General features: G+C 41.2%; 1 protein-coding gene across 3 annotated transcripts; it reads left to right on the top strand.

The window, feature by feature from the left end:
• Nucleotides 1–67: 67 nt before the first annotated feature.
• Nucleotides 68–14623, top strand: ACADSB (acyl-CoA dehydrogenase short/branched chain). 3 transcript variants are annotated; one of them, XM_041415432.1, is made up of 11 exons: nucleotides 68–146; nucleotides 3931–4093; nucleotides 4371–4471; nucleotides 4954–5160; nucleotides 5604–5774; nucleotides 6257–6382; nucleotides 6847–6939; nucleotides 8988–9077; nucleotides 10555–10692; nucleotides 11472–11571; nucleotides 12257–14623. In XM_041415432.1, the coding sequence occupies exons 1-11, from the start codon at nucleotides 105–107 to the stop codon at nucleotides 12325–12327; spliced, it is 1302 nt and encodes a 433-aa protein (XP_041271366.1). In that variant the 5' UTR covers nucleotides 68–104; the 3' UTR covers nucleotides 12328–14623. The 3 variants fall into 3 exon arrangements, with proteins under 3 accessions (XP_041271366.1, XP_041271367.1, XP_041271368.1); XM_041415433.1 differs by having other exon boundaries at nucleotides 3934–4093; XM_041415434.1 differs by lacking the exon at nucleotides 5604–5774.
• The last annotated feature ends 10115 nt before the right edge of the window (nucleotides 14624–24738 follow it).

Below are 24738 nucleotides of genomic sequence, written 5' to 3' on the forward strand. Positions count from 1 at the left end.
CGGTGGGAGCGGAGGAGGGGGGGGTGTTGTCTCTGACGTCACGGGGGGCGTTGGTTCTGACGTCACGCGGGCGGTAGCCCTGGCGTCACGGGGCGGGCGCCAAAATGGCGGCGGCGGTGGGAGCTTGGCTGAGGGGCTGCGCGAAGGTGACGCCTCAGGGCGGGACAGGGGAGCGGGGACACGGCAAGGGACAGGCACCGCGTCCTGCTGGGCTGCGGCTGCTCCCGAGCCCGCTGCTGCCGGCCGGGGGTCTCTGAGCCGGGGTGCAGGGGCGGCTCTGCGGGGCGTGGGGGCGGTGGGGGAGCGTCCTTTCCTCCTTGTGCGCTGGTGTGTGGAGGGACGGCGGTGGGTTTGGCGGTAAGAAAAGTTCTTGTGCAGTTGTGGGGAGGCAGCACCGGCCTGGCAGCAGCGGCGCTTCGGGGTCTCTTCAGTCAGATCAGCGGAGGGCTCTCCCGGGGGCGCTGGCACTGCCGGGGAACGGGCACGGCCACAGCTCCAGGAGCCTGGGGATGCCCAGGCTGGGCATTTTGGGGTGTCTGTGCAGGGCCAGGAGCTGCGCTGGGTGATGCTGTGGGTCCCTTCCAATTCGGAGTATTGTTGGTTTTGCTGAACGCACCTGGGGCACTGGAGCTGTGAGCAAGAGACGCAGAGACCCCGGGGTTTTGCCTTGGCTGTGCGTGGTGAGACCTTCTCCTGCAGCTCATGGGTGTGTTGTGGCTCTGGAAATAAACTGAAATAAAGAAAACCAAGCCTAGGAATGAATGCAAGCTTCCCACTGGGGAGCTTCTCTGCTGGGAAATGGGAGCTCTGTGGAAACCAGCTGGGGTGGACAAGGAGTGGAAGTCACGAAGTGGGCTGAGAAAAACATTGCTTTAGGGATTTTTCTGTTTATATCTTAATGCTGCTGCCAGGTCCAGCATTAAAATCTTGTTTTAGATTGTAAAACAAACATGAAACCAGGAGAACTGATCTTTTAAAGAGCTGAGGTGGAGGTAAAAATTGAGATAAACAGAAAAATCAATGTTATCAGCAAGCAATTCTCAAAAGCCTGTGTTCAGGAGGGCAAGCAGTCTGAATCCTGTAGCAGGATAAATCACTGCCTACAGAAGGAGAGCAGGAAAAAAGGCAGGGAAGCAGCAGCCAAGGATTTAAGTAATGCACATGCTCTTCAAATAACTGCCTGAAATTAGTGATACTGCAAGGCCTGTAAGAAAAGAGAGGTGCACAATAATGTAGTGGCTTGGTTGTTTATTTAGTTTTAAAATCTAAATGTTGAACTAAAACATAATTTCCACACTGGGCTGTTATCCCTCTGGGACAGCTGTGAGTTGCTGCTCTTTGTGTGGGAGTTGCCTTGGATGCATCCCTTTGGTTCCCAAACTTTTCCAGGTGACCTTTTTAGGAATATTCCTTTGCTCCTGCAAAGGAGCAAAGTGTCTCAAACAATTACTGACCAAAGCATGGCTGATAAATGCCTGAACCAGCTTGGACAGGGCTTGGAGCAGCCTGGGACAGTGGAAGGTGTCAGGGGGTGGCACTGGCTGAGCTTTAATGTCCCAACCCAAACTACTCCATGATTTTATTCTTTATATTCCCAGTGATTCACCATGGAGCAAAACACTCCTTTCTTTGTACTTGGGAATGGAGCAGTGGAAGGAGCAGGTGTGTGTGTGTGGTTTGCAGCCCTGTCAGTGCTCAGGAGGCAGCAGTGTTAAACAGAAATGTGCATGGGCAGGCTCAGGTTTTCCCTTCTCAGCCGTGCCAAGGACAGACCTGCACAGGAGGGTGTTTGCACACCTGGCTCTCAGGTGACCCCAGCATGATAATCCATTCCTGCCTGACTGCTCCCAGAACACGGTTGCCTGGGGTTTAATCTCTATTAAAACAGTGTTTTCTTTATTTTGTGAAGACCCACAGTGACTCCAGTAACTCCATCATCCTTTGAAAGTGCTGCAGCTACTGCTGACCATCCAAATGTACTCACAATTTAACCCTGCTCAGCAGTGGTTGTTTTGTGTCACCAGGGGTGTTGAATGTGAATAAACACTGAATTTTCACAGCAATATTAATTTTCTTTATTACCACTTCTGACTGTTTGTTGTCGTTGGGTTTTATTTTATGCACAGCTGTTTGTGCCAAAATGAGAATTTCCTTATCACAGCAGACTTTTGCTTCTTGTCTCCACAAGAGTTCATGGATGTGTTTTCCATCAGTTCTTCAGCCAGGAAGATGACAAGTGTTGAAAGCCAACATGAAAGAGGGGGGATTATTAGAAGGATCAAAGGAATTTTTACTTCCTGACCCCAGAGTTTCTGCTGGTTTTGGAGGAATGCTGCTGTCACAGTGTGCATTGTGGCATTGCCCTGTGTTCTGTGAGCTGAGCAGGCGCCTGCTGGGGGCACAGCCAGTCTGTTCCTCACTCCGGGGGTCAGAATGAGTGCTGCCAAAAAACCTGTGCTGGCAGACATGTGTTTTCATACTTCATGGCCCAGCTGTGTCTCTCCTGGGGGTTTCTGTCAGCACTTGTCCTGCTGAGACATTTGTGTCTCCACACTTTGGACTGACAGGGCAGAAGTGCCAGAAATCTGTGGCAGAGATCAGCCCCAGAGTGGGCTGGGTGTGGGGAGCTCTGGGAGCAGAACAGAACCATTGTTCTGTTGTTTTGAGACACAGACAAACTGTGCTGCTTTTACAGCATTTTAGCTACTGCTCATTACTTTTTGAGCCAGATCTTTTATGCCAACTTCCTTTAAAGTCCTAAATTTAAAGTCCTTCCTTTAAATTTACTAAGAAGTTATTCTGTGTTTGGAAAACATATTGGCCTTGATACCAAGCTTGCCTTTCTAAAGCCTGCTGTGAGGTAATTAAGTCTTTGAACACAAAAGTTTTGAGGTCTCTGAGGGACAAAGCTGTCACATTGTCTATGTCCTGACAGTCACTGTGTGTAGCTTCCTCCCAAAAGCCACTGTTCTGTTCATTTTTGTGACTTTTGACACGTATTCTTAATACTATTCCCCGCAGTAAAGTGCTCAGCTTCTGCTCTTTTGGTTGGATAACCAATGCTTCTTGAAATCATTGTTGTATATTGTGGACAAATGGGGAACATAAGCATAAATCACTTAGTTTTAGTTCCTTCCCATGCTTTTAAAATAAATCAACCAGGTAAGACACATTAATTATTAGTTACACTATCAACATGCTGACTGTGGGATTTTAACTGTGTGGAAATTAACTGTACAGAAGCATTGAAATGCCAGGGCTTTGTGTACAAAATGTGTGCTCATTCTGAAAATCATTAAGTGGTGGATAAGAATTTAGTTTGAATACAGAAATCCACAGTGGAGTTAAAACTCGGACCCTTTCACAGCAAAATGCCAATAAATCCACGTGAGGGGCTGTCAGATTGCTTTAGAAACAAGAGTTGCTGGTCCCTAGAAAAGCAGGAAGAAAACTACAAGTCAGTCATTAAAGTTGACAGGCCTGTAAAAGTCATTGTATGTGTATTTTATATTTACTCTTATCATTCTTATTAATGAAAGATTCATTCTCTTGAAATACACACTCACTACTCTGAATATTGCAGTAGATCTGCAAAATCATCTATCAAAATAAATACTATCAGCAGAGTTTATTTGCTGTAAACACTAAAATTGACTAAAAACTGCTTGTGCATACTTTGTAGAATAACCTTGTGTTAGTAAACTTCCAGAAAGAAAACTGTTTCATGTTAAAAGAAAAGTAATTAAAGGATATTTTCTTTTAGGACACAGGGTGGGGGGAGGTTACATTTTCTCAAAAGCTTTCAAGCTGAACATTAGATGTAAGTTATATTTCCTAATCCTATTTTACTGAATAAAAGCACTGAGTAAAGTTATATATAGTTGTCTGCAGACAAATCTAACTGTTTGCATGTTCTGTATTTGTTGCCAGCAGCTGAGAAGACACATGCCAGCAGCCTTGGCTCCTTGGAGGGTTTCTCCCTGTGCTTTTAGATCCTCCAAATCAGAACTCAAGCCAAATGTAGCCAGTGATGGACTTGCCTGTGCTCCACTTCAAACCTTCACCGAAGAGGAGGCCATGCTGAAAGACATGGGTAGCTGTTATCTCTGCAGTTCAAATTCAGAAATGTTCCAAGCAGAAGTGATATTTTTGCTTAAAATTTCGTTTTCATCATTTATTTCTAGTCAAATGTTGAGATTTTTTGTGGGAGTTGTGCTTTATGCCTGATGTTGCTTGGGCTGCTTACTTTTTTCTTCTAACTTGCATAACCTGTCAGAAGCGCCACATTCTTTTATATTGGTTCCCAAGGAGACTGTTTATTCATTTATTTGTGGAATATTTACATGTTTTCTCTCTTCTCTTCATTTCAGTGACCAAATTTGCCCAGGAACGAGTTGCACCTTTTGTGCAAAAAATGGACGAGAACGCGAAAATGGAAGAGTCCATCGTACAGGGATTGTTTGAACAAGGGGTCTGCACACCTTTACCTAACCTTTTATTTGGAAAGTAACAGCATTTTATGAATCTCTAACTGTGCTTTGGTCAGATGTATAGATGAAAAGATTGAAGGATGTAATTCAAATGAACTAATGAACCGTTAAAAATTTTGGAGTTGTCAATCACGTGACAACTTTCTTTACAGCATTATCACTCTCCATCTTTTACTGTAATTTTTTTTTCCATGTCCCCCATACCACATACTTCACCTTATCTTTTAGTTCCTTGTCTTCCCTCCCTCACTTTTTTTTTTTCATTGGATAAGCATAATTGGAGGCTGGAAAGGCCATGACTCCAAGTGTTGATGGAGAAGAGAACCAGGAGTCCTCTGTGCCTTACTGGGCAGCCATGAGGACTTCCATTGCCAAAATCCTGGTGTTCATTCCTGGATTCAGTTTTAGCCTTTCCAGCTATCAGGGCCAACAAATTTATACATTTGCACCTTTTCCATTTCAGCTGATGAGTATTGAGCTTGGGGAAGAATATGGAGGAACTGGAGCTTCATTTTTTTCAATCATTTTGGCAGTGGAAGAATTGGCCAAAGTTGATCCAGCTGTGGCTCTTGTGTGTGAACTCCAAAACACTCTAACAAATAAATTGTTTACCACCTATGGAACAGAAGAACAAAAGAGAACTTACCTGCCCAGGGTGTCCAAAGATACAGTGAGTCAAAGTCTTACTTAACTTAACTATTGAAATTATATTATTGTTTAGTAATGTTAGTGGGATTTTTTTTTCAGTGGCTAATGTGTGTCTGCAGCTCTGGAAAATATGTGTGAACTTTGAAACACTGGTTAGAGCTGAGATCTGTGGTGATATAGATACATCCTGTCATCAGTAGCTGAGAGGTAAAAGTGGAAAGGCACTTATTAGTTTCATTAATATTTAATTTACTGTGGAAAAGAACTGTAAAGCAGTTGACTTTGAGAGATGTGTAATTACACAGTGTTTCTATTCTTAATCTTCATAGCTGAAACTCAGTTACTTTAAAGCAATAGGTTAAAATGTTTGAATTTAAGAGACTTGTGCTGGCTTATAAGTATTTTCCTGACACGAATTATTTATATTTGTGAAAATTAAATTGGCTTTTTTCCTTCCCTTGACAGTTAGGGAGTTTCTGTCTTTCTGAGGCTGGGTCTGGCAGTGATGCTTTTTCCTTGAAGACTCGAGCTGAAAAGAAGGGAGACTACTACATTATCAATGGCTCAAAGATGTGGATTAGCTTAGCAGAAGATGCAGGAGTTTTCTTTGTCATGGCAAATACAGACCCATCCTTAGTAAGTTGCTACAGAATCCTTGCATTTCAGTGACAGCTGCTGATATATGAAACTGTGGATTTTACACTAATAATCTGATGTTAGAGGTTAATACCCTGTGCACCTTTTCCTAGCTGAGTGCAAACCTTTAAAAATATTTCCCAACAAAACTTGAGGACTTGGTGAGCAATTTAATAAAGTCCTACAACCAGGAAAATAAAAATGTCAGGATCATGGTTGCTTAGATGCACAGCACTGGTGGTGTTCTGAGTGACAGGGCTCAGTCTTACCTTTTTCCATCTTTTCTGACTTAGCTGATAATTTCCTGTTACTAAAAGGCAAAATGGAAAGCTAAAAAATATTTTATAGTGAAATATGTCCAGTGAAAAATTACATAGCTGAATATGCAAGTGTCAGGTTTGTGCCCAGTCTGGATGCAGGTAGTAGATTTTGAGGGATATTAGTATAAAGCCCAGTTTTTGATTGTTTTTAATTCCCCTCAGGGCTACAGAGGAATTACATGCTTCGTAGTGGATCGCAACACAGAGGGGCTTCAGGTGGGGAAGAAGGAGGACAAGCTGGGGATCAGAGCATGTTCCACCTGCCCTGTCACCTTTGACAACGTGAAGGTATTGTGAGTTCAGCTGTTGAAGCATAATTTGGGTACAACTGGAACCTTTCCTAATATTCATCAGGAAAGAATATTAACTAAATTCCCTGTTTTTTCCCTTTAGATACACTGGTTGTTGGGCATATTTTAGCATCTTCCTTCCACAGGAGTCTAGAGAGGGGTTCCTAATATTCATCAGGAAAGAATATTAACTAAATTCCCTGTTTTTTCCCTTGAGATACACTGGTTGTTGGGCATATTTTAGCAGGGGTTGGATTTCTTAAATTTTGATGTAGTTTTCTCTCAGTCATCAGTTTATAGCCATGTGAATCTGGGAATGCTCTAATCAGGTATCCTAGCAATCAAACTGTGCTTTATGTTTTATGCCTTCACTTATGTGGAACAATTGCTAAAACTTGTGAACCCTTTTAGTAGTTGCAAAGCAGAATAGAACAGGAATAATTGGGTGGTTTTATTTTTTAGGTTCCTGAGAGTAATATCCTGGGGCAAGTTGGACAAGGCTATAAGTATGCCATTGGAATGCTCAATACTGGCAGGATAGGGATTGCTGCACAGGTGGGTGATTTGGTTTGTTACTGAGCACAGCCAGGATATCATTTGAGTTTGGACTGAAATTTTTAAATATTTAAAGCTGTTTAGAAAATACTTTATTAAAAGCTCGATTGCCACTAGATGTCACTGTTCCCGTAGCAAAGTTACAGCAAAGATGGGAACGACTGCCAGTGGGAAAATTCTCCTGTGGTGACATAAGCAATAGACTTCAAAACCATTAAATGGCAATTAGCTTCTCTTGGGTCGTTAACTTATTGCTACTGAACTATGTCCACGTTCTTGTTTTCTGCTATGAAAATTTATTTTCAAAAGAAAACTAACTTTGGAAACTTTAACACACTGAAATGTATAAATTAATGCTTCCAGCTGGGATTGTGTAGGGCTGGCAAATGTAACCTAGTGCTAACTGATGTTTTCCCAACACCTTGTTTTTAAAAGTCAACTTATTTTTAAAATAAAGGTGATTTTCTCTAGCAAAGCTGTTCCAATTCATTGCTGTGTTTGAAAATTGCACTGTGTGGCATCTTAGGGGAGAATATTTACTGACCTTGGAGTTTTTTCAAAATGTTGTATTTTGTTGTAAAGTCAGTTTGGATTTCAGAATGCTGCTGATCTCAGTGGAAATCAGGTTCAGGTCCAGAATAAAATTACTTGTGATAAGTTTTTATATTTTTAATTTACTTTTGAAAGTAAACTTTTCTTTGTTTGGATTTTATTGTGCAATGTTTCTCTACTACCAATCTCCTTTATCTTTTGCCCTGGTTTGCAGACAGACCAGAAGAAATCATCTTTATGAAATTGAGATTTTCCACATGGCAATACTCTATGCTGATAATTGGGCTGGCTTTTCCATAATTTCTAAAGATTACCTGTGATTAAACTTTGTCTGATATGGCATTTAAAAAGGGCTGTGGGCCTCGTTGTTCCCAGAGATATAAATAATATAAAGGCTCTGCCAGTAAAATACATGGTCTGGATTTTACTCTTAATTACTCCAAGTTACACCTTAATTAAAAGTTAAGGTCAGGTAGTTGTTATATCTTAATTACTGCCTTCTTGGCACCTTCAAATTAAGAGAAATGGACTTGACAAGAACAGAGCTCTAAAGCCCTGTGGTGTTGAGTTTAGTTTTGCAGTAGTAATAGTTTTAAAAGATAATGAAGATCTTATAAAATGTAATTGTGGCTTTGAAAACAGTTTCAGATGGTTTTAGTGCAAGACAGCTGCAATATTATTACAGGTGCTGAAGTTGATGTACTTTTTTCTTATAATTTATATAAGGAGATGACAAATCTGATAATGGGGCTGATTAGCAGCAGACTGCAATGTTTTCTTTTACTTTTTTCCTATGTATTATTTTTTTTTTCTGTGGTACATCATTCAGGGTAGTTTTTCTAAGCTACCTGATGTGACACTTTACTGCTTCTGCCTTTGTGGAAAGACAAAGTTGATCTTAATTCTTCTAAAACTGTTCTGCAGAGTTGGAAGATAGTTCAAGAAATGTTACTCTCCTTCCACTCCACTAAGTTTCTAAATTCAGAAATAAATTGCTAATTCTGCCAATTCATTCTGGCATCCTCTAGAAAATGAGGAATTATTTTGCTTATGAAATGAGTTTTGATTAATTATTCAGATTATTTTTCCTTTAATAGGGTAATGTAGATCTATAAATCTTCAGTTTACAATTATTTTCTTATGCAATTACAAATTTTCCAAACAAACACTTCATATTTTTGCAATTACAGCTGACCCATAAGTTTTGCTCAAAAAATGAGTGGTACTGTTTTCACAAATACTTGCCTATGGTCAGAAATGGGCATGTAATAGATTTGTACCTCAAACTTTTATTTTTTATAACTCACCTCAGTTTGAGTAAAATTCTGGCTCCTGGGATTCTCTATACAAATTTTAGCAATATCTAGGTAGGAAGAAAACAACTTTTCTCCTGGATATCAACCTGCCTGACCAGAAGGTGACCAATTATTATCATCTCCATTAGGTGCAGTCAATGAATCCATTTTTTCTGACCACATCCTTATTTTTCCTTACAGATGTTAGGACTGGCCCAGGGGTGTTTTGACCGCACAGTTCCCTACACAAAGGAGAGAGTCCAGTTTGGGAAAAGCGTGTTTGATTTCCAGGTACTTGCTAATGGGATGTTTCCTCCAAGAAAGAATAGTAGCCACAATAAACAGTAAAATTAGTGTCATGATTTGCAGAAATTCTGTTCCAATTCACATATTTTCTCTCCTCCTCAATATTTGAGTATTTTTCAAAAAAAAATTCTGGACGAGCGTTCATCTGCCACGTAAAATTCAGCAATTCAGTGCTGTGTGCCTTTGCAAGTACCACACAAATAATTTAAAACTTAAAGATATTATTGACATATTCCTTTTCCTTGATAACTTATTGACATTCTTTGAAAATAATACACATGGATCTCCCTTCTGATTTTAATGTCCCACTATACTGAATGTGCTCCAGTTTTTGTACCCTTTCATGAGGTGTAGGGGAAGGGCTTTTTCTGAAGACTGAAAATGATAAAAAGATGAGGAAAAATGAATTATTAGATTTCCTGTGTTGCACAAAGACATTTAGTTTTCATTATATCTGTTTCTTACAGCAAAAAAAGACTCTTTGTTGCAAAAATGATGTATAGTTTAATAAGGAAGATACATAATTGTAATTACTCTGGTAATTTTCTTGTTAAAAGAAACCTACATCTCAGCAGAAGAGAAGGAACATTAGCACTACTCATAATTTATGCAAATTTTAGGAAGCACTCATAGATACCTAGGAAATGATTGGAACTACGTCTTTTGAATGGGAAATGGAATTTATAATTGCCAAATCATTTTGGTATTTTGACCTGCCTATATATTTCTGCAGATCTGAGAGAACGGTGTTAATGTTCTAATAAGATGAAAGATTTCATTGTGTTTTAGACTACTAAATGTTCATTTTCAATGATCATAATATTTGGGTGTTCTTAAATAAACCCATTCTTCTGTAATACTGTTCAGATGTGAGCTCCATCACCTCTTTCCTTCCCCTTGAATCCATTCCTCAGTCGTGTCCAATGTACCTTTAAACTGCTTCTAAATCTTGTCTTTTGCCTCTGGGACAAGGAAAGGAGTTGTCACCTTGCTAGTTCTCCAGTTTTATTTAAGAAATATTTGTTTACAAGTCTTCCTTGGCTAAGCTCATTAGGGAACCAGACCTGGTTTTGTCTCAGTGAACAGCTACAGACTGAAAATGCAGCTCTGAATTCCTCGTGCCTTTGTAATCCTGAGGAGGATGTTAAGATTGGGATAAAATTATCCTTTATATTCCTGGGTTTGAATAGCTAACCCTCTGTCCAGCCAGTCAGGCAGAAAGAACCCCAATGCTCCTGAATCCAAGAACAGGAAAGGGGGAGAACAGGGCTGCAGTTCCTGAGGGCACTTCAGTGGCGCCGGAGTGTTCCCGGCCTCTGTCGATAAGCACAGAAGGAACACAGAATTCCTTCCCACCTGGACCTCATTGTTTTCTTTTAGAGTGCAGGTGCATTCCGTGGTGAGCAGAATGGTTGTTGCTGGGGGGCTGTGGCTCTGTCTGAGTGCTGTGGTGCTGTTGCAGGGCATGCAGCACCAGATCGCCCAGGTGGCCACGCAGCTGGAGGCGGCCAGGCTGCTGACCTACAACGCGGCGCGCCTGGCCGAGGCGGGCAGGCCGGCCATCAAGGAGGCCAGCATGGCCAAGTTCTTCACTGCTGAGGTACCTGAGCTTTTCATCCCATTCTGGTAAAGCTCTTTCTGCTACCCAGTGTGTACTCGGAGTTCATCTTGGCTGTGAAAGCTCTGGATGTACTTTTATCCAGATGCCACATCCCTGGAGATGTTCAAGGCCGAGTTGGATGGGGCTTGGGGCAACCTGGGCTCATGGAAGGTGTCCCTGCCCATGGCAGTGGGGTTGGAATGAGATGAGTTTTAAGATCCTCTCCAACCCAAGCCATTCTGTTTTTCTCAGTCCATGCACAGAATCTAAATTAAGTCACCAAAGAATAAGCTGCTCTTGCCTCTAAATAAAATTTTTAAAACCAACCAACAATGCTAAAAGAGGAAAGTGAATTAATGCTTTCACTTATCAAGAAAGATTTAATTTTCTCAGAAATCTTATTGTGGCATGAGAAGTGACACTGTAAAGAGTTCATTTGTGACCATTTCAGCTCTGCTGGTCACATCTGTGAGTCTTAAAATGACTCAAAACTGGATGACTTTTCCCTCTTTGCTGTCTTGCATGCCACTGCTGGTCTTTTGCACAGAGCAGCATAGAAACTATTGCTGTAACAATTAGTGAGGTCCTGATGTCCTCTGGTTTATGTTGTTTTTATCCTAAAATGGCTTGCTGAAGATGAATACCAAAATACCCATCCTTCTTCCCTCCTAGTCTAGTCGCTGCTTTATTCCCTGTTTTGTTGTTAATTAGTTACAAAGTATAAGTGTTACTACTGCTGTCTGAAGTTGAATCCTGTAACTCTGAAACTCTCCTCATAGGTTGCAACACTGACAACCAGTAAATGTATTGAATGGATGGGAGGTGTTGGATACACCAAAAATTACCCTATAGAAAAGTACTACCGTGACTGCAAGATAGGTGAGTGCCACTTTCCTATCAAGTATCTCTTGCAGCTTTAGTGCTTTTAAAGTTTGAGGAAGAAGGCTGGCTTTTTTTCTCAGGATATTTTTTCCTTGAGACTGTATCAACACTAATTCAAAGGCTCAGATATAAAACTTCAGGTATAAATGTATGTACATGCAAGGCTAGTTAAAATATTTCATTAGATACCAACGAAATACAGACACAAACACTGTGTCCCATTCTATTAAGAAAATTTCTGTTAAAAAAAAAAAACTTCAAAATATCTTCATTGGCTTTAAGATCTGAATCCATGTGGAGTTTTCTTTCCAATGCTTTCTTGTTTATCAGGATAATCCTTAGACACAGCAGTTTGATATTTTCAGCAATATTACCCTTTGACTTTTATTACAACAGCATTTGGAACTTCTTCATTTTTGTTGGCTATTTAAGAACTGCTTTTCAGGAAAATCTTTGCATTATGTGTTGCCAGCCAGAAAAGTGCTTTCATTGTTACAGATAATAAAATGGGAACATTTATAATATTATATAAATAATTACAATTCTGTGCTAGTACTTGCACAGTAAAGCTTCATTTCATGATTGTAAAGGTTCTAACTGGATTTTAGGATGATATTTTGGTCTCTCTTCCTAAACTCACTGTGGGTTTAGAGTCCACTAATTTGTTTTCTTCTGATTTCAGGTACAATATATGAAGGAACTTCAAATATCCAGTTGAGCACAATTGCAAAATTCTTAGCACAGGAGTACTGAATCCATAAGGACTTCCTTGATGCTCTATAAAAATTATTTCCCTGAACACTGATTGTAAATTTATTTGTAATTATAAAAGGCATTGATGGCATACTAAATAAGAATACACCATCACAGTGAAATCATAGGGAAAACCATGAGTTCCTCATTTCAGGAGAGGGAGTGATTCATGTGAAATCCAAACATTTAAATCCAAACTTCTTTCTGCCTGAGACACTTCCAAGCACTGGATTTAGCTCCCTTAGGTCATGCCAGCAGCTCATCTCCACTTGGAGATTTCAGAGTGAAAACAAAGCAATCCAAATCCCTGGCATTTCTGTTGCTCCACCTGGGAGAGCTGGTCTGTGGAGTGGAGCTGCATTTGGGGGGTGCTGCTGCATTAGCATGGGGTGCAAAGAGAGGGAAGTGGTGGTTTCCTCTCTCCCAGGCTGGAGTGATGTCTGTGGAGCTGCTGTAATTGGAGTCATTTTTATAGCAGCCCTCAGTGTGTTCTTAAGGATATCTTTGTAATTAAGCCCTTGCAGCCCCAATTTGTACTCCTGAAAGGTGGATAATATCCACCTCCCTTTCCAGCCTTCTCAGCTGTTAAGGGTTTTAATCTAAGAGCCTATTTATAGTTCTCCTTTCATAAAAGGTTGAGTTGAAATCTTTCTGAAATGGGGTTAAAAAAGCTCTAGTAGTTCTGTAAAAGGAGAGATATAAGCTGGGTAATGGGAGTGCTGTGATTCTACCTCCCAGTGGCCTTTCCACATTCAATGCATTTTACAAACTTTAAAGGGAGGCACTGTTAATTTGCAGCCTAGAATTCCTTGCTCCTGGAAGTTAGTGGTTTTCTAGCACAGTTTTTCCCTTTTTTAAGAGAGAAAAAAGGGCAGGGGGTTGGGAAGTATTTGCTTTTTTTATTTGTCTCTGTTTACTCTAAAATTAGACATTTTATTTACAGCAGAAAACCTCTTCAGTGCTGGAGAGCTAATTAACTAATAATCAAGAGACAGGAAGCTTAATATATGAAAAATCATCCTAATTGCTGTAATTGGCAATCTGTTTCAAGTGTTTTGGGGAGGGAAGGATTGGTTTTCTGGTTTTGGCTGACTTAGAGGAATCTCATTTTTAAAGCTTGCCTTTCACTGATGATTCACTCTGAGTGGAGCTTAGAACATTACAGGCTGAGACTCCCAGAGGATTTCCTAGCAAAACCAGGGCAAGTGACACTTAACAAGTGGGATTTGTAAAACAAGCAGTGCCTTAGACAAAGAAACAAGCAAGGATGAAAAGCACTATTAAAAAGTTCTCTGACTTCAAAGGGAAGTAACTGCTTTAGTGAATTAATCCCTCTATGTACACACTTAGCCTGGTAATGGGCAAAGAATTATTGTGGTGATTTTCCTTGTGCCAATAAAAAAGCCCCTCCCATATGAGTTTGATCAAGAGCTTTGAGATTTACAAAAATAGAAGAGTAAGAAGGTAGGCTAGATGGTTTCTGAAGTTTTCTTGTAGCAATATTATTATTAATCATCATTATTATTATTATTATTATTTACTTGCAGGCTTTATTTCAGCTGAATTGAAACAGCTGGGGAAATTTAGATTAGAATTAAGACTAGTCTTAATTCTAATTTAGATTAGAGTTAAGACTACAGACACCACAACATTTAACTACAGTTTTTCTGCTCAATACAGTTTATCTGTGAATCCAAAATAATCATAACCACTGCAAAATGCTGGAGTTAGTGCTGATTGCTGTGCTGAGTTGTGCCAAGGTGAGGCAGCCCTTGGCTGCTGAGGTTTAATCTGCTTTGCTCATGTGAGTGTCCACAGAAAACAGGGTTTGGTTTTTGCTGTGATCTCCTGGTTTGAGGCACTCTCAGCTTGGCATCTGCAGTTTTGTGTGAGACTGAGGACTGCAATACTCAACTGATTCAATACAGTGCCAGAAGCAAACCCTTTGTGGAGGGAAGTGCAGAGCTCTTTGAAGGACTGTTAAGGGCTGGATATCCAGGATTATGTAAAAAGACTCTCTTTGTGTAGAACTGTGTCAGGTATCCATTTGAAAATACAACCAGGGGAAAATGAGATTAATGTGATTCCTCACATCTGATATGGGATGCCTGAGTCCAGCAAACAACCTGAACATCCTCAGCAGCAATTCAACAGTAGCTGATGAGCTTTTCTTCTCAATAAAGCAAGGTCAAGCCTTTAACTAATGTTACAGCTGTAAATATTTCATGCCTTTGTTATGTATGCTGTATTTTGTACACAGTTTTGAAAGAAATAAATAATGTATTTGTATACAAAATTTTGTGGAGGAGTATGTGCACAAATCAATTACAACCCCTGAGTAACTTTGTGTGCAGTTTTAACTGGACAGGTACCTGTGTGGAGAGCACTGGCTACTCTGGCCACTGATTCTGGGGAGAGTTAACTTAGAAAGTCACAGAATGGTTTGGGTTGGAAAGGACCTTAAATCCCACCCCTGCCATCTGAACTCAGCTGTTTGGTCGGGAATGAGAAGTGCTGAGCTGTTGTCCAGGAGCTGTTTGGAGCAGCCTGTGCTCCCCAGCCCTTGTTTTGCTTTGGGACAGGCATTTTTGGGTGGTCATAAATGGCAATTCTACATTTGGCGCTGTGGGCACAGGCTGCAGAGCTGGTGTGGGCAATTCTGGGAGGCTTTCTGAGCTTTTAAACTGATTTATATACTCAACATGTATTTATTAGTGACTTTTCCCTTTTTATGCCCTTAGTCCATCCAGTCTGTTGTCCTGGAACAGCAACTTCAGTATCAAATGTTGCATGTGAGCTTCCCTGGTTAGAAGAAAAGACCTGTATTGAGAATGTACTAGAAAGTGCCTGAATTTTGGTTTTGACTTGATACAATGCTAATCTTGTATATCAGTTCATGGTTCTCTAATAATCTGTAGTTTAAAATTGTTGCCAGATCTTGCAGGTTTTGTACCAGGAGAGAATACCTGTGTCATGTCAGGTTTCTCTAGTTCTGTTCTGCTTGGTGATCAAGGCAGATTTCCACAGAAGCATTTAAGCACTACTTGGGAAATACCCAAATACAACATTTTGTATCATCTTTTCTATGCTGTTTTTCTTTCTTTCGTATTTTCTTTTCCCCACGTAAAGATTGTGTTAGAAAAGGCTTACTTGAACTACAGAGTTATTGTTCTTTGGGAGCCTTTTGCTATGCAAAGACTTTTCTAATTAACATGTTATTGCATTTCCACTTGAAAAATCTTTTGGTGAGAGACACATTTCAAGTTCTTCTACCAAGCTAAGCTCGATTGGAAGCCCAGTTTGTTTTGAAAGCAGCTGTCTGACTTCCCTGAGCTGGTACTGGATACACAAAAGCTGAAGAAATGCTTTTCCTCAGCCCCAGAATGTATTCAGGGTAACTAGAAATAACCAGTGTGTTCCCTAATAGCTTGTTTATTGTTCAAAGGAACATGCAGTGTACACTGTAACTTTTTTTTTTTTTCTGGTGAAATATTTAGAAATATAAATCAGAAATATGTGCAGTCTCACTAGACAGTAATAGCATCTTTATATTTTTTGTCTTTCAAGATCATTTGGATTTACATCTTTCTGAAGCTGTTCTCTCCCTCAGTAACTGCAGAGCTGCTAACACTGGAGGACTTAGACATACTAAAAAAAGTCAAGTTTTTAGTGATTCCTTTTTAGTGAGGCTAAAGTGGGGCTGTTTGCTGCCTTCAGTCAGGGACATTCAGCCAAGTCTCAAGCAATGACCCAGCCCTCAGTGGAACAGAATCATTTTCTGAGCATCCTTCTCATCACACTGAGTTTGCCACAAGAGTCTTGGATTTTTTTAGCCTGAATTGTTTTCAAGGACACCTGTAAAAATTTTACAATTCCTTAATTTGCATCCTAAACATGCAAAGTGCCAAGTCTTCAGTACAAACAGAGCAGGTTTTAATTTAATACTGTGTTGCTGAGGTTTTCTGCTTTTGTTTAGATCATTCCCAAAGACATGATAATTACATGTTTGACATTAACTTCTCTGGACACTTTTTGGTTTCCTGTAGAATAAATCTGCTAATCTGCCGTAAAAAACAATCCAGGAATAATTAAAAAATAAAAGTTAAGGTTCTGGAAACATAGTTAAATAGTGAAAGCTCCAGAGAACTTGTTTTTTCAATGGAGCTGCTGAAGATGGAGTTGGTCTTTTCAATGTCTGCCCAACCAGGCTGTAGAAGGAAAATAATTTTCTGGGTTTAATTGCAGCAGAGCCTACATTTGATTGATAAGGCAGTTTATTTTGACTGTTGCTGGAATAATAAAAGCTGGATTCAGCAGGATATTTGTCATAAAATACATTTGAGTGCCATGCAGGATTCACAGTTTCCAAGGACCAAGGGAAGGTGCAGCAAGAGATCTTCCATTTAATGCTGGAAGAATTTTAGCTCTACTCTACTTTGACTTCAGTGATCCGATTTGCAGAGATAAACAATTCTCTGGCAGTAATGCAGCTTGCCATTATTTGATAATTATTTAAAATGTGCCTCGTTACCCTTGTGTAAGAATCTGGGCTGCAGGGGAGTGCTGGTTGTGCTCTGATTCTTCAGGGGCTGACACAGCACTGGGTTAAAGCCCCCCATGGTCTGGTGTCTCAGACTGTTCTAATTTAATTTAATTTAATAGCAAACCTTCTCTATCCTGCTGCTTCTATTTAGAAGTGTCCAAAAACCTTTTTTTTTTTTTTTTTTTTTTCCCCAACTGTAAAAGCCTTCTGGCACTAAATTACATCTATTCCTTGACTGAAACATATCTGCTCTATGCTAACCTCATTATCCAGGAATGATTTCTAGAAGAGGAAGTGAAGAATAATTAAATCATTCCTAACTGAAGGAAATGCTTCGCAGAACTATACAAATTCCAATTTGGCCAAGATGCTGTGGTTTCAGATTCTATTTCTGGGAAGGGCAGAGGGACAAACAGTTATTTTTGGAGCCATGGGCAGCTGGTTCTTAATGCAGTTTTCTCTCTTACCTTGAGCTGGGAGTGGGCTGGAACATCCCTGCTGAGGAGGGAGCACAGTTCCTGCCACCACCCTGCTCAGTACTGTCCTGCTGGGAATGCTGGTGAATTAAATTCATCCCCCTTGCTGCAGGTGTCACCTGCTCTGCCTGGTGCTGGCTGAGACCCTGATTTGGGGCATTTTCCTGCAAAATTGTGCCTCAGCCCTGATCTGAAGCAGCGACTTGTCAGCGGTGGTGCCCTGCCCTTTCTGGCAGCAGAGCTATGAGGGGACACACACTTCCCCCTCTCAGCCTGGGACAAATTGCCTGGAATTAAATCAGGACTGGATTTTGGGGGTTTAAAATGAGCTTGCTGTGTGTGTGCTCAGCCTGGGGGAGCCCATGGGCTGGGCATGGCCCCTCGGAGGGCTTTGCACTCACATCTTCAGATTTTCACATTTTTCCATCTGCAAATCTCACTCTTCCAAAGCTTAAGGCAAAAAGGAGGTAAAAAACCCCCTCACAACTAGCTCTTTTTATGTGGGAATATTTGCAAGTATATTAGTGATATGTAATTGATTTATTAATTGGGAAAAAAAACACACGGCGTGCTGGAAGAACAGCTTTTCAGTGCTCCACAACTTTGGTCTTTCAAGGAATCAGATCACTGAAATGAATTATGCATTCAAGAAATCCACTTAGAATTAAGAACATATGTCCTACTTTCCAGCTTTTCCTTTAAAAGTTGCATACTACAATAATGGAGTGTAAAGAGTAAACTTCAGTGATTTGCAAAAGGCACCAGCCTTGTGCCTTTTCCAAACTGGTTGATTTATGTGCTGTTTGCTGTTTTTGAGAACACAAAACAATTAATTCATGTGTGAAAAGAACAGTGAATTAATCCTAGAGAGCCCTGGAGCCTTTAAAGACCTGAATCATATGTTGAGCTCGTTTAAAACTTGCATAAGAAATTAATGTAGAATAAAGCCCTTTAATTTGAAAAGTGCATCTATAGTAGGTGTCCCTAGGATATCTTCTGGATCATTATTCAGAAAGGTTAAGGAGGACTTTATTTTTTCCTTTCTTTCTTTCCTTCTTTCTTTCTTTTTTCCCCCTTATATTCGGTATGTATTTTCCAGTTTGCAGCTCAACGTGGTGCATTTCAACTTATAAAGAGGCAGAGATTTTAAAAAGAAATGGGGAGCTTTTTATTCACCTTCCACTTAATTTCCTTGCTGCCTTGCCAGTCCCAGCTTAATGAATGTAATTGCTACCTTTGATGAAAATACTATTATCAAGATCACACATTACATTGGAAAACAGTTTTTCTTTAAACACAGCTACTGCAGTCTCTAATTATGCATGTAACAAGTGGCTCCTGAACAAAAGAGCATGTTGTCTACAATTGCTAGGAATTGGAGCAAGGCAAATTTGAACAAAGAACAGATTAGATTTGCTCCATGCTCCACAAAGCCCATTCCCCTGATTAATTTCCTGCAAAAACTAAAACAATTCTCTCTTAAAAGAAACTAACCCTCATCCCCAGAATGATCCATATGCCATTTGTGTCAATCTATATGATGATAATGGCTACAGATTTAAATTATTAACTATTAGGTGGAGTAAAATAGGAAAGCTCTTTTATAAACTTACCTTTTCATATGTAAATAAGCGGTACAAGGACTTAAGGAACAAAAACCTGACTTTTCTGTGGAAACCAGGAACAAGAAAGCACCCAGTAACTGAAAGTCTGAATTGTGCATGTATAATCCAATTATTTTGTCAGTTTGCTCCGTGCTCCGTGTTCTGCACAGGCACTGCAGCAGGAGAACCAATGTCCTGTTGGGTTTTCCAAGGATGACACATTTGAGGGCTGATTTCCTTGTTTCTGTTTGAGGAGAGTTCTTCTGAAAAGGCTTTCATTTAATTCTCAAAACAAATCATTTTGTCAACAGGGTTTGATGAGCCAAAACCAGATTTGGAGATGTATTTTGCTATCATTCTATGGAAAAGCAGGTAAAATTCTGAATTAGTACTTTGGCCTCAGATAAAATCCTTCAATATGGATTGAATTGTTTTTTGGTATTTCTAATCCAAGGAATTAGTCGCAGCAGTTTAGAACACAGTGTTATTTTTCATTCCTACTGGTATTGATCCAGGATCCCTAGCTGTGCTACAAGATGCATATAAACCACAGTTAGGTGGGTAAAAGCCAAAAAAAAAAAAAAAAAGAAGAATCTGCTCCAAAGTGTTTACACGCTGAGTTAGGACTGGGTGTGAGCTAATGCAAACCAGGGTCTAGATTATTTTTTAAGGAAAACTGGTGAGCTTCTGTCTTAGAAGGAATTAACAGCAGGCATGGTGGTTTTGGTGCCAGCAGTGGCAAAGTGAGGGGGCAGAGGTGTGTGTAACAGCAGCCTGCTTTTCTCTGCACAAAAGCTGACAGAGTCTTTGTGTCCTCAAAATGTCACTGCAGAGATCCCAGGGACAGTCCTGCCCCTGTCACACCTGTCATTTACCCCTCTCACTCCCAAAACCTGATTTGTTTGCAGGTTATCACAGTTCTTCCCAGTTCACATTACTTGTAGTCATATAAAATCTTTAAAATCTACCCTGCAGATCATAAAACAACCCCAAAACCAAAACCCCTCCTAATTTAAGTATGGATAGAATTAATCAAGATGTAATTACGACACCAAATGAAATTACTTGGAACATAAAATCCATCTTCACCATCTTTAAGAAACTGAATTAAAGAAAATGTAAGACATTTCTTAGAAATGAAAATCATTTCTGTTTCCAGACAGTTTTTCTAGAGTGTTCCAGATACTGTGTGTCTTCTGATGATGGGACACTACAGAGCCTGCATTGATGGAAAAAAATCCATGGGAACAGCCCCATGTTTTTGAGGCTTCTGGCTGCAAATATCTGTGACAAAACAGAGCAGGCCTGTAATTACTACCTGGAGAAGCTGGAGAACAAAACCAATATATTCACAAAATCCAGAATAAGTTGTGGTTTTGTTCCCTGTGTCCCCTCAGACAATTTGAAAGCAATCTCATGATGCTGGGGCAGCACCTTTGTGCACTCTTCTGAGAAAGTGTCAGGGTGTGAGTTTTTCTCCTTTTCCACGCAAATCCATTGTTCATCTCTTGTTTTAATGTAGCATTTGCTCAACACACTGTAAAAAAGCTGCCTGGGAAGCTTGGCAATATTCCAGTGGCACTTGGAATATTTATCCTTTCATCACACTGTCCCTGTTTGGGTCTCACATCAGCCAAATGCAGAAGTTTAGCACAGCTCCTGGTGTAACCCACAAATCTGTGTTTTTCTAGGTGTGATGTGGCACCTAATAATGCACTTTTTTTAGCACAGCCATTGTCTGGAATAAACATTAATTCACAAACCCCCTGTGTCTCCTGGTGCAGGGGCTGTGTGGAAACACAGCAGATTTCTCTGGGGGTGTGATGCACCTGATGCTCTGGAGGTTTGCTTATTTTGCATAAGAGGATCAACCAGAAACTAAAAACTCCAGCCCTGAAGCCTGCACATGGTGCTACAGTGAATGGAAAGGAACCAGCCCCAGTCCCAGCTCTGGTTCCTGTAGGGAATCCTCCTCTGACAGAGGGAAGTGCTGCTCCCTCCCTCTGCACAGTGACAGGACCCTTGTGCTGACCACAAATTGGGATCTAATTATTATTAGCCAGTGGTGAGGAAGAGTAAATAGTGGATCAAAGAGGACAATAAAGAACTGGAAAGGAGAAGGCTTTAGTGAGGTTTTATCCACCTCAGTTCCCTTCTCCATCCAGTTCTTAAAATAATGCAGAGCAGGGGGCAGACTTTGCATCCACATTCAAATCATCCCAGAGGAAATAATCTCTTTGCTTTCAAATAATCCCAGCGGGGATGCAAAAGGGAAAGAGTCAGTGCAGAGCCACTGATGCCTCATGAAGGCTGCCCTAGAACAGAAACTAGACTGAGTTAAAGAATTATGCAGGGATTTATTCCAAGGATCTCCTCCATGGATCCACCTCGGGCAGCACAAGAGCCCAGCCAGGGCTGCACCCAGGATGAACCCAAATGGTCCCAAAATGCACGAGCGCTCACGGGGTCTCTCCCTGGGATCAGCTCTGCTCCATGTGCACATTGCAGTTCAGTGTCCAATTCCAGCTCAGCCCCTGCACTCCCATCCTGCTTGTTTTTCTCTCTGCAGCCCACGGGGTTTGTGCTCTTGGGCTGAGATTTGGATCATTTGTCCTTGGTGCCCAGCTGGAGCAGGAATTGTTTTGTCTCCCTGCTCTGTGCACAGAGCTCACCATCCCCTGATGTGAACCCAGACCCACACACTAAAGCAGCACAGAATGTGAAAAATAGAAAAGCTAAACCTGAGGCATCACCAGGGGCAGCTCTTTCCTCAGCTGTGCTGGAGCTGAGCAGGGGCCAGCCCAGTGCTCCTCAGCTGGCACACGGGGGCCGTTTGTCTCAGGCTCCTCTCTATCCAGATGTATGATCCAGAGAGAAGGAAAAAGGAGTTGAGGTTTAAACTCTTATCACTAAAGTGAGTCTCCCTCTACATTAAAAAACTATCCAGACATTGTAACAGGAATGGGTTCAGTTCTTATGTCATAAATTTGTGTGTGTAGAAAAAAGACTTATTGGCGAATTTAGCAGTATTTTTCGTTGAACTGGCAGTTGCTAACCATTACACCAGTATTTATTTGATTCTTAAAGAGCACAAAAGCATGGACTACAAATAAAGAAGATGGAGTAATAGCTTTTGACTGGACCACTAGCTTTAAACTTGAAATGAAGTGTCCAGTTTTGAGTTACTGTGTCCAAATGCCATTTGTACAGTTTGAAAAGTGGGGGCATTTTTCCAGCTTGTCACTGTTAGCTGTAGTTCATTCCAGTGAATGATATCACTGAAGGAGCAGTTGTTCTGCTATAAGTACTTCACTCATGACTGGAATGTATTAAATGTATTAATCTGTGCCTGAGAGTGTAATTTAGGGAAGCCCTACATTTGACACATTCTTGTACATCCTTATTTTATTGCCTTATCCTGCAGGTAACAATGTCTCAAAAGCAAAGGGACGGGATGAAGTTAAAATTACATGTCACCAAATATTATATGCACTTTTTGCCGCTCGTTTCGCTGTCAGAATTACGGATTTTCAACAACATTAGTTTAAATATGTTTATGACTTGATTTACACCTCTGATGTCAAAATAAAATGCTAGGCAGGAGCCCAAGGTTTCTAATGAGCTGGGAGGTGAGATGAAGCCATGAGGGGAATGTCCCCAGCCTCAGAGCTCCATCTTTCATGACAAAACTCTGTCGCAGCCGGCGCCTGGGCCAAGCAAAGATAAAACGCGAGGGTTGAGTTATCCTGGAGAGTATTTGTCAAACCTGCTTTAAGCCAGCGGAATAAAAATGTATTCTTGTGGCGAGGTTAGGCTTTATGTCAACGAAGTGAACCCGTAAAGCATTTATAGCCACCTCGTGACTATTGCCTGTCATAAATTCGAAACGCTCTTAATCCATGGGTGCGTAATTTCGAGGCGCTCTCAGCGCCTTCCATGGAATTATCCCCCATAACGCTGGGGGAAATTGGGGATGGGCATGGTCAGAGGTAAAAACAGCATTATTTTCTGAAGGGCACTGGGAGCTGTGTACCTGTGAAGAGGAGCACACAGGAGCACCAGGTGTGCTGTGGGAGCCCTGGCTGCTGCAGGTGCCTCTGCTGTGGTGAGCAGCCCTGGATCTGAGGAAATCAAAGCACTTTGGGTGGCTGGATTGAGAGTACAGCCCTGGTGACTGTGCTCAAACCAACCCACCTCCCCTTCCTTCAAGGAGCCTAAAGAGAATTTAACAACCGGTGCGTCCCCAGTTTACGCTCGGCCAGAATTTCCCTGAAGAGCTGAACCCCTGAGCCTCCAAACACCCCGGGCTGCTCCTTTGCTTCGACACCCACGCATTCCCTTGTGGGCATCCCAAAATAACCATCCCAGGCTGCCCCCAGCTTTTCCTGAGGGGCGGGAAAGCCTTTGGCGCCAGGGTGCCCCCGCTCCACCTGCAGGCACGGTCAGCTGGGGATGATGGAGGAGATGGGACCAGCGCCTGAACTCCGACCTTATCGATCCAGCCGCCCCCTCCCAGCTGAGTGGCTGCAGCCCAGTCAGCTGAAAAGGAATTTAAAGGGCGCCCGTGGTCCCCGCGCGGCCCTCCTGTCATTAATAACGTTTTCATCCGTGACAGTGATAAACACGCGGTACTTGAGGGGAGTTTATTAAGGTCAGTCCATAAATAAAAATTAAAATTTAAAAAAATGGGTTTACACAGATGAACAGATGGATGAATAAAGTGATTGGTAAAACAATAAATATGAAAATAGACAGATGAAGTATCTCTAAAGGCCCAATGCCTCAAACGCTGGCAATGTTGTACCAGACCCTTCTCTCCTCTCTGATAAAAAACAGATTTAATGAAGCTGCTGCTGAACTTATACATTTCGGGGATCTATGGCCTGACTAATATTTTGTCATTTAATGCCTATTCTCCAGCCTGATAAAAAGGATTGCAGCCATTTCTCTATGTCAGGTGTATAACTGAGTGCTACTAAAACTTAAATGTCTCATCTGTCCTTGGATCTAAATACAGATGGCCTTAAACCTTCGAGTTTTTCTTAATGCAGGATGGTATACAATACCCTGCCTGACTTCTTTTATCATTCTCAAGAGACAGAGATTTGTATCTTGGTGGAATTCAGGCTACCAGGAAGCAAATATTCTTCTTCATTTTCAAACTCTGAATATCATTTAGAGAAATAAAGCCAAAAAGCCCAATAGCACTTCAGCTGAGGAATTCTGGCAGACCTTTATGCTTTATAAAATCCAAAATATCCTTGGGAAGCATTTAATTCCTGGCTACCATGCCAGTTAAATTATAAATTTTTTCTTTAGCTGGGCATTTAAAAGTGATGAGGAACTGGCAGAGGAGAAAAGTTCATTTCAGTTTCATGTGATCTTTGTTTCTGTGCTGGCTCTGCAGGCGACTGAGCTGGACAGGGAGGAGGCATCATTTGGGGAAACCTGTGCAATCCTTAAAACTCCTGACTTGGATTCAAGGCTTTGAATTTTCAACGTGTAAAAAAACCTTAATTGTTGCCCCTGATGAAATATTCCAAAGCAGTTACCTGGATCATTGTGATTATTGATCCCTGATTAGCCCTTCGGTCCTCGATGGCCACGCACGCATTGCTTTGCCTCCTGCCCAGCCACGTGCAGCACTGCTTGCTGCAAATGAAGATTTTGAGCACAGAACCCGAGCTCAGGACTCACCCAGCCCGAGCTGGCCATCAATTTCCACGGAGAGCAGGTGCCTAAGTGAAATGGATGGGAAGAGAAGGCGCCCAAGACTCTGCATGGTTTG

Source organism: Onychostruthus taczanowskii, unplaced genomic scaffold, assembly GCF_017590055.1.
Source record: "Onychostruthus taczanowskii isolate IOZ18803 unplaced genomic scaffold, ASM1759005v1 scaffold5, whole genome shotgun sequence".
In the NCBI taxonomy this organism is placed as follows: Eukaryota; Metazoa; Chordata; class Aves; order Passeriformes; family Passeridae; genus Onychostruthus; species Onychostruthus taczanowskii.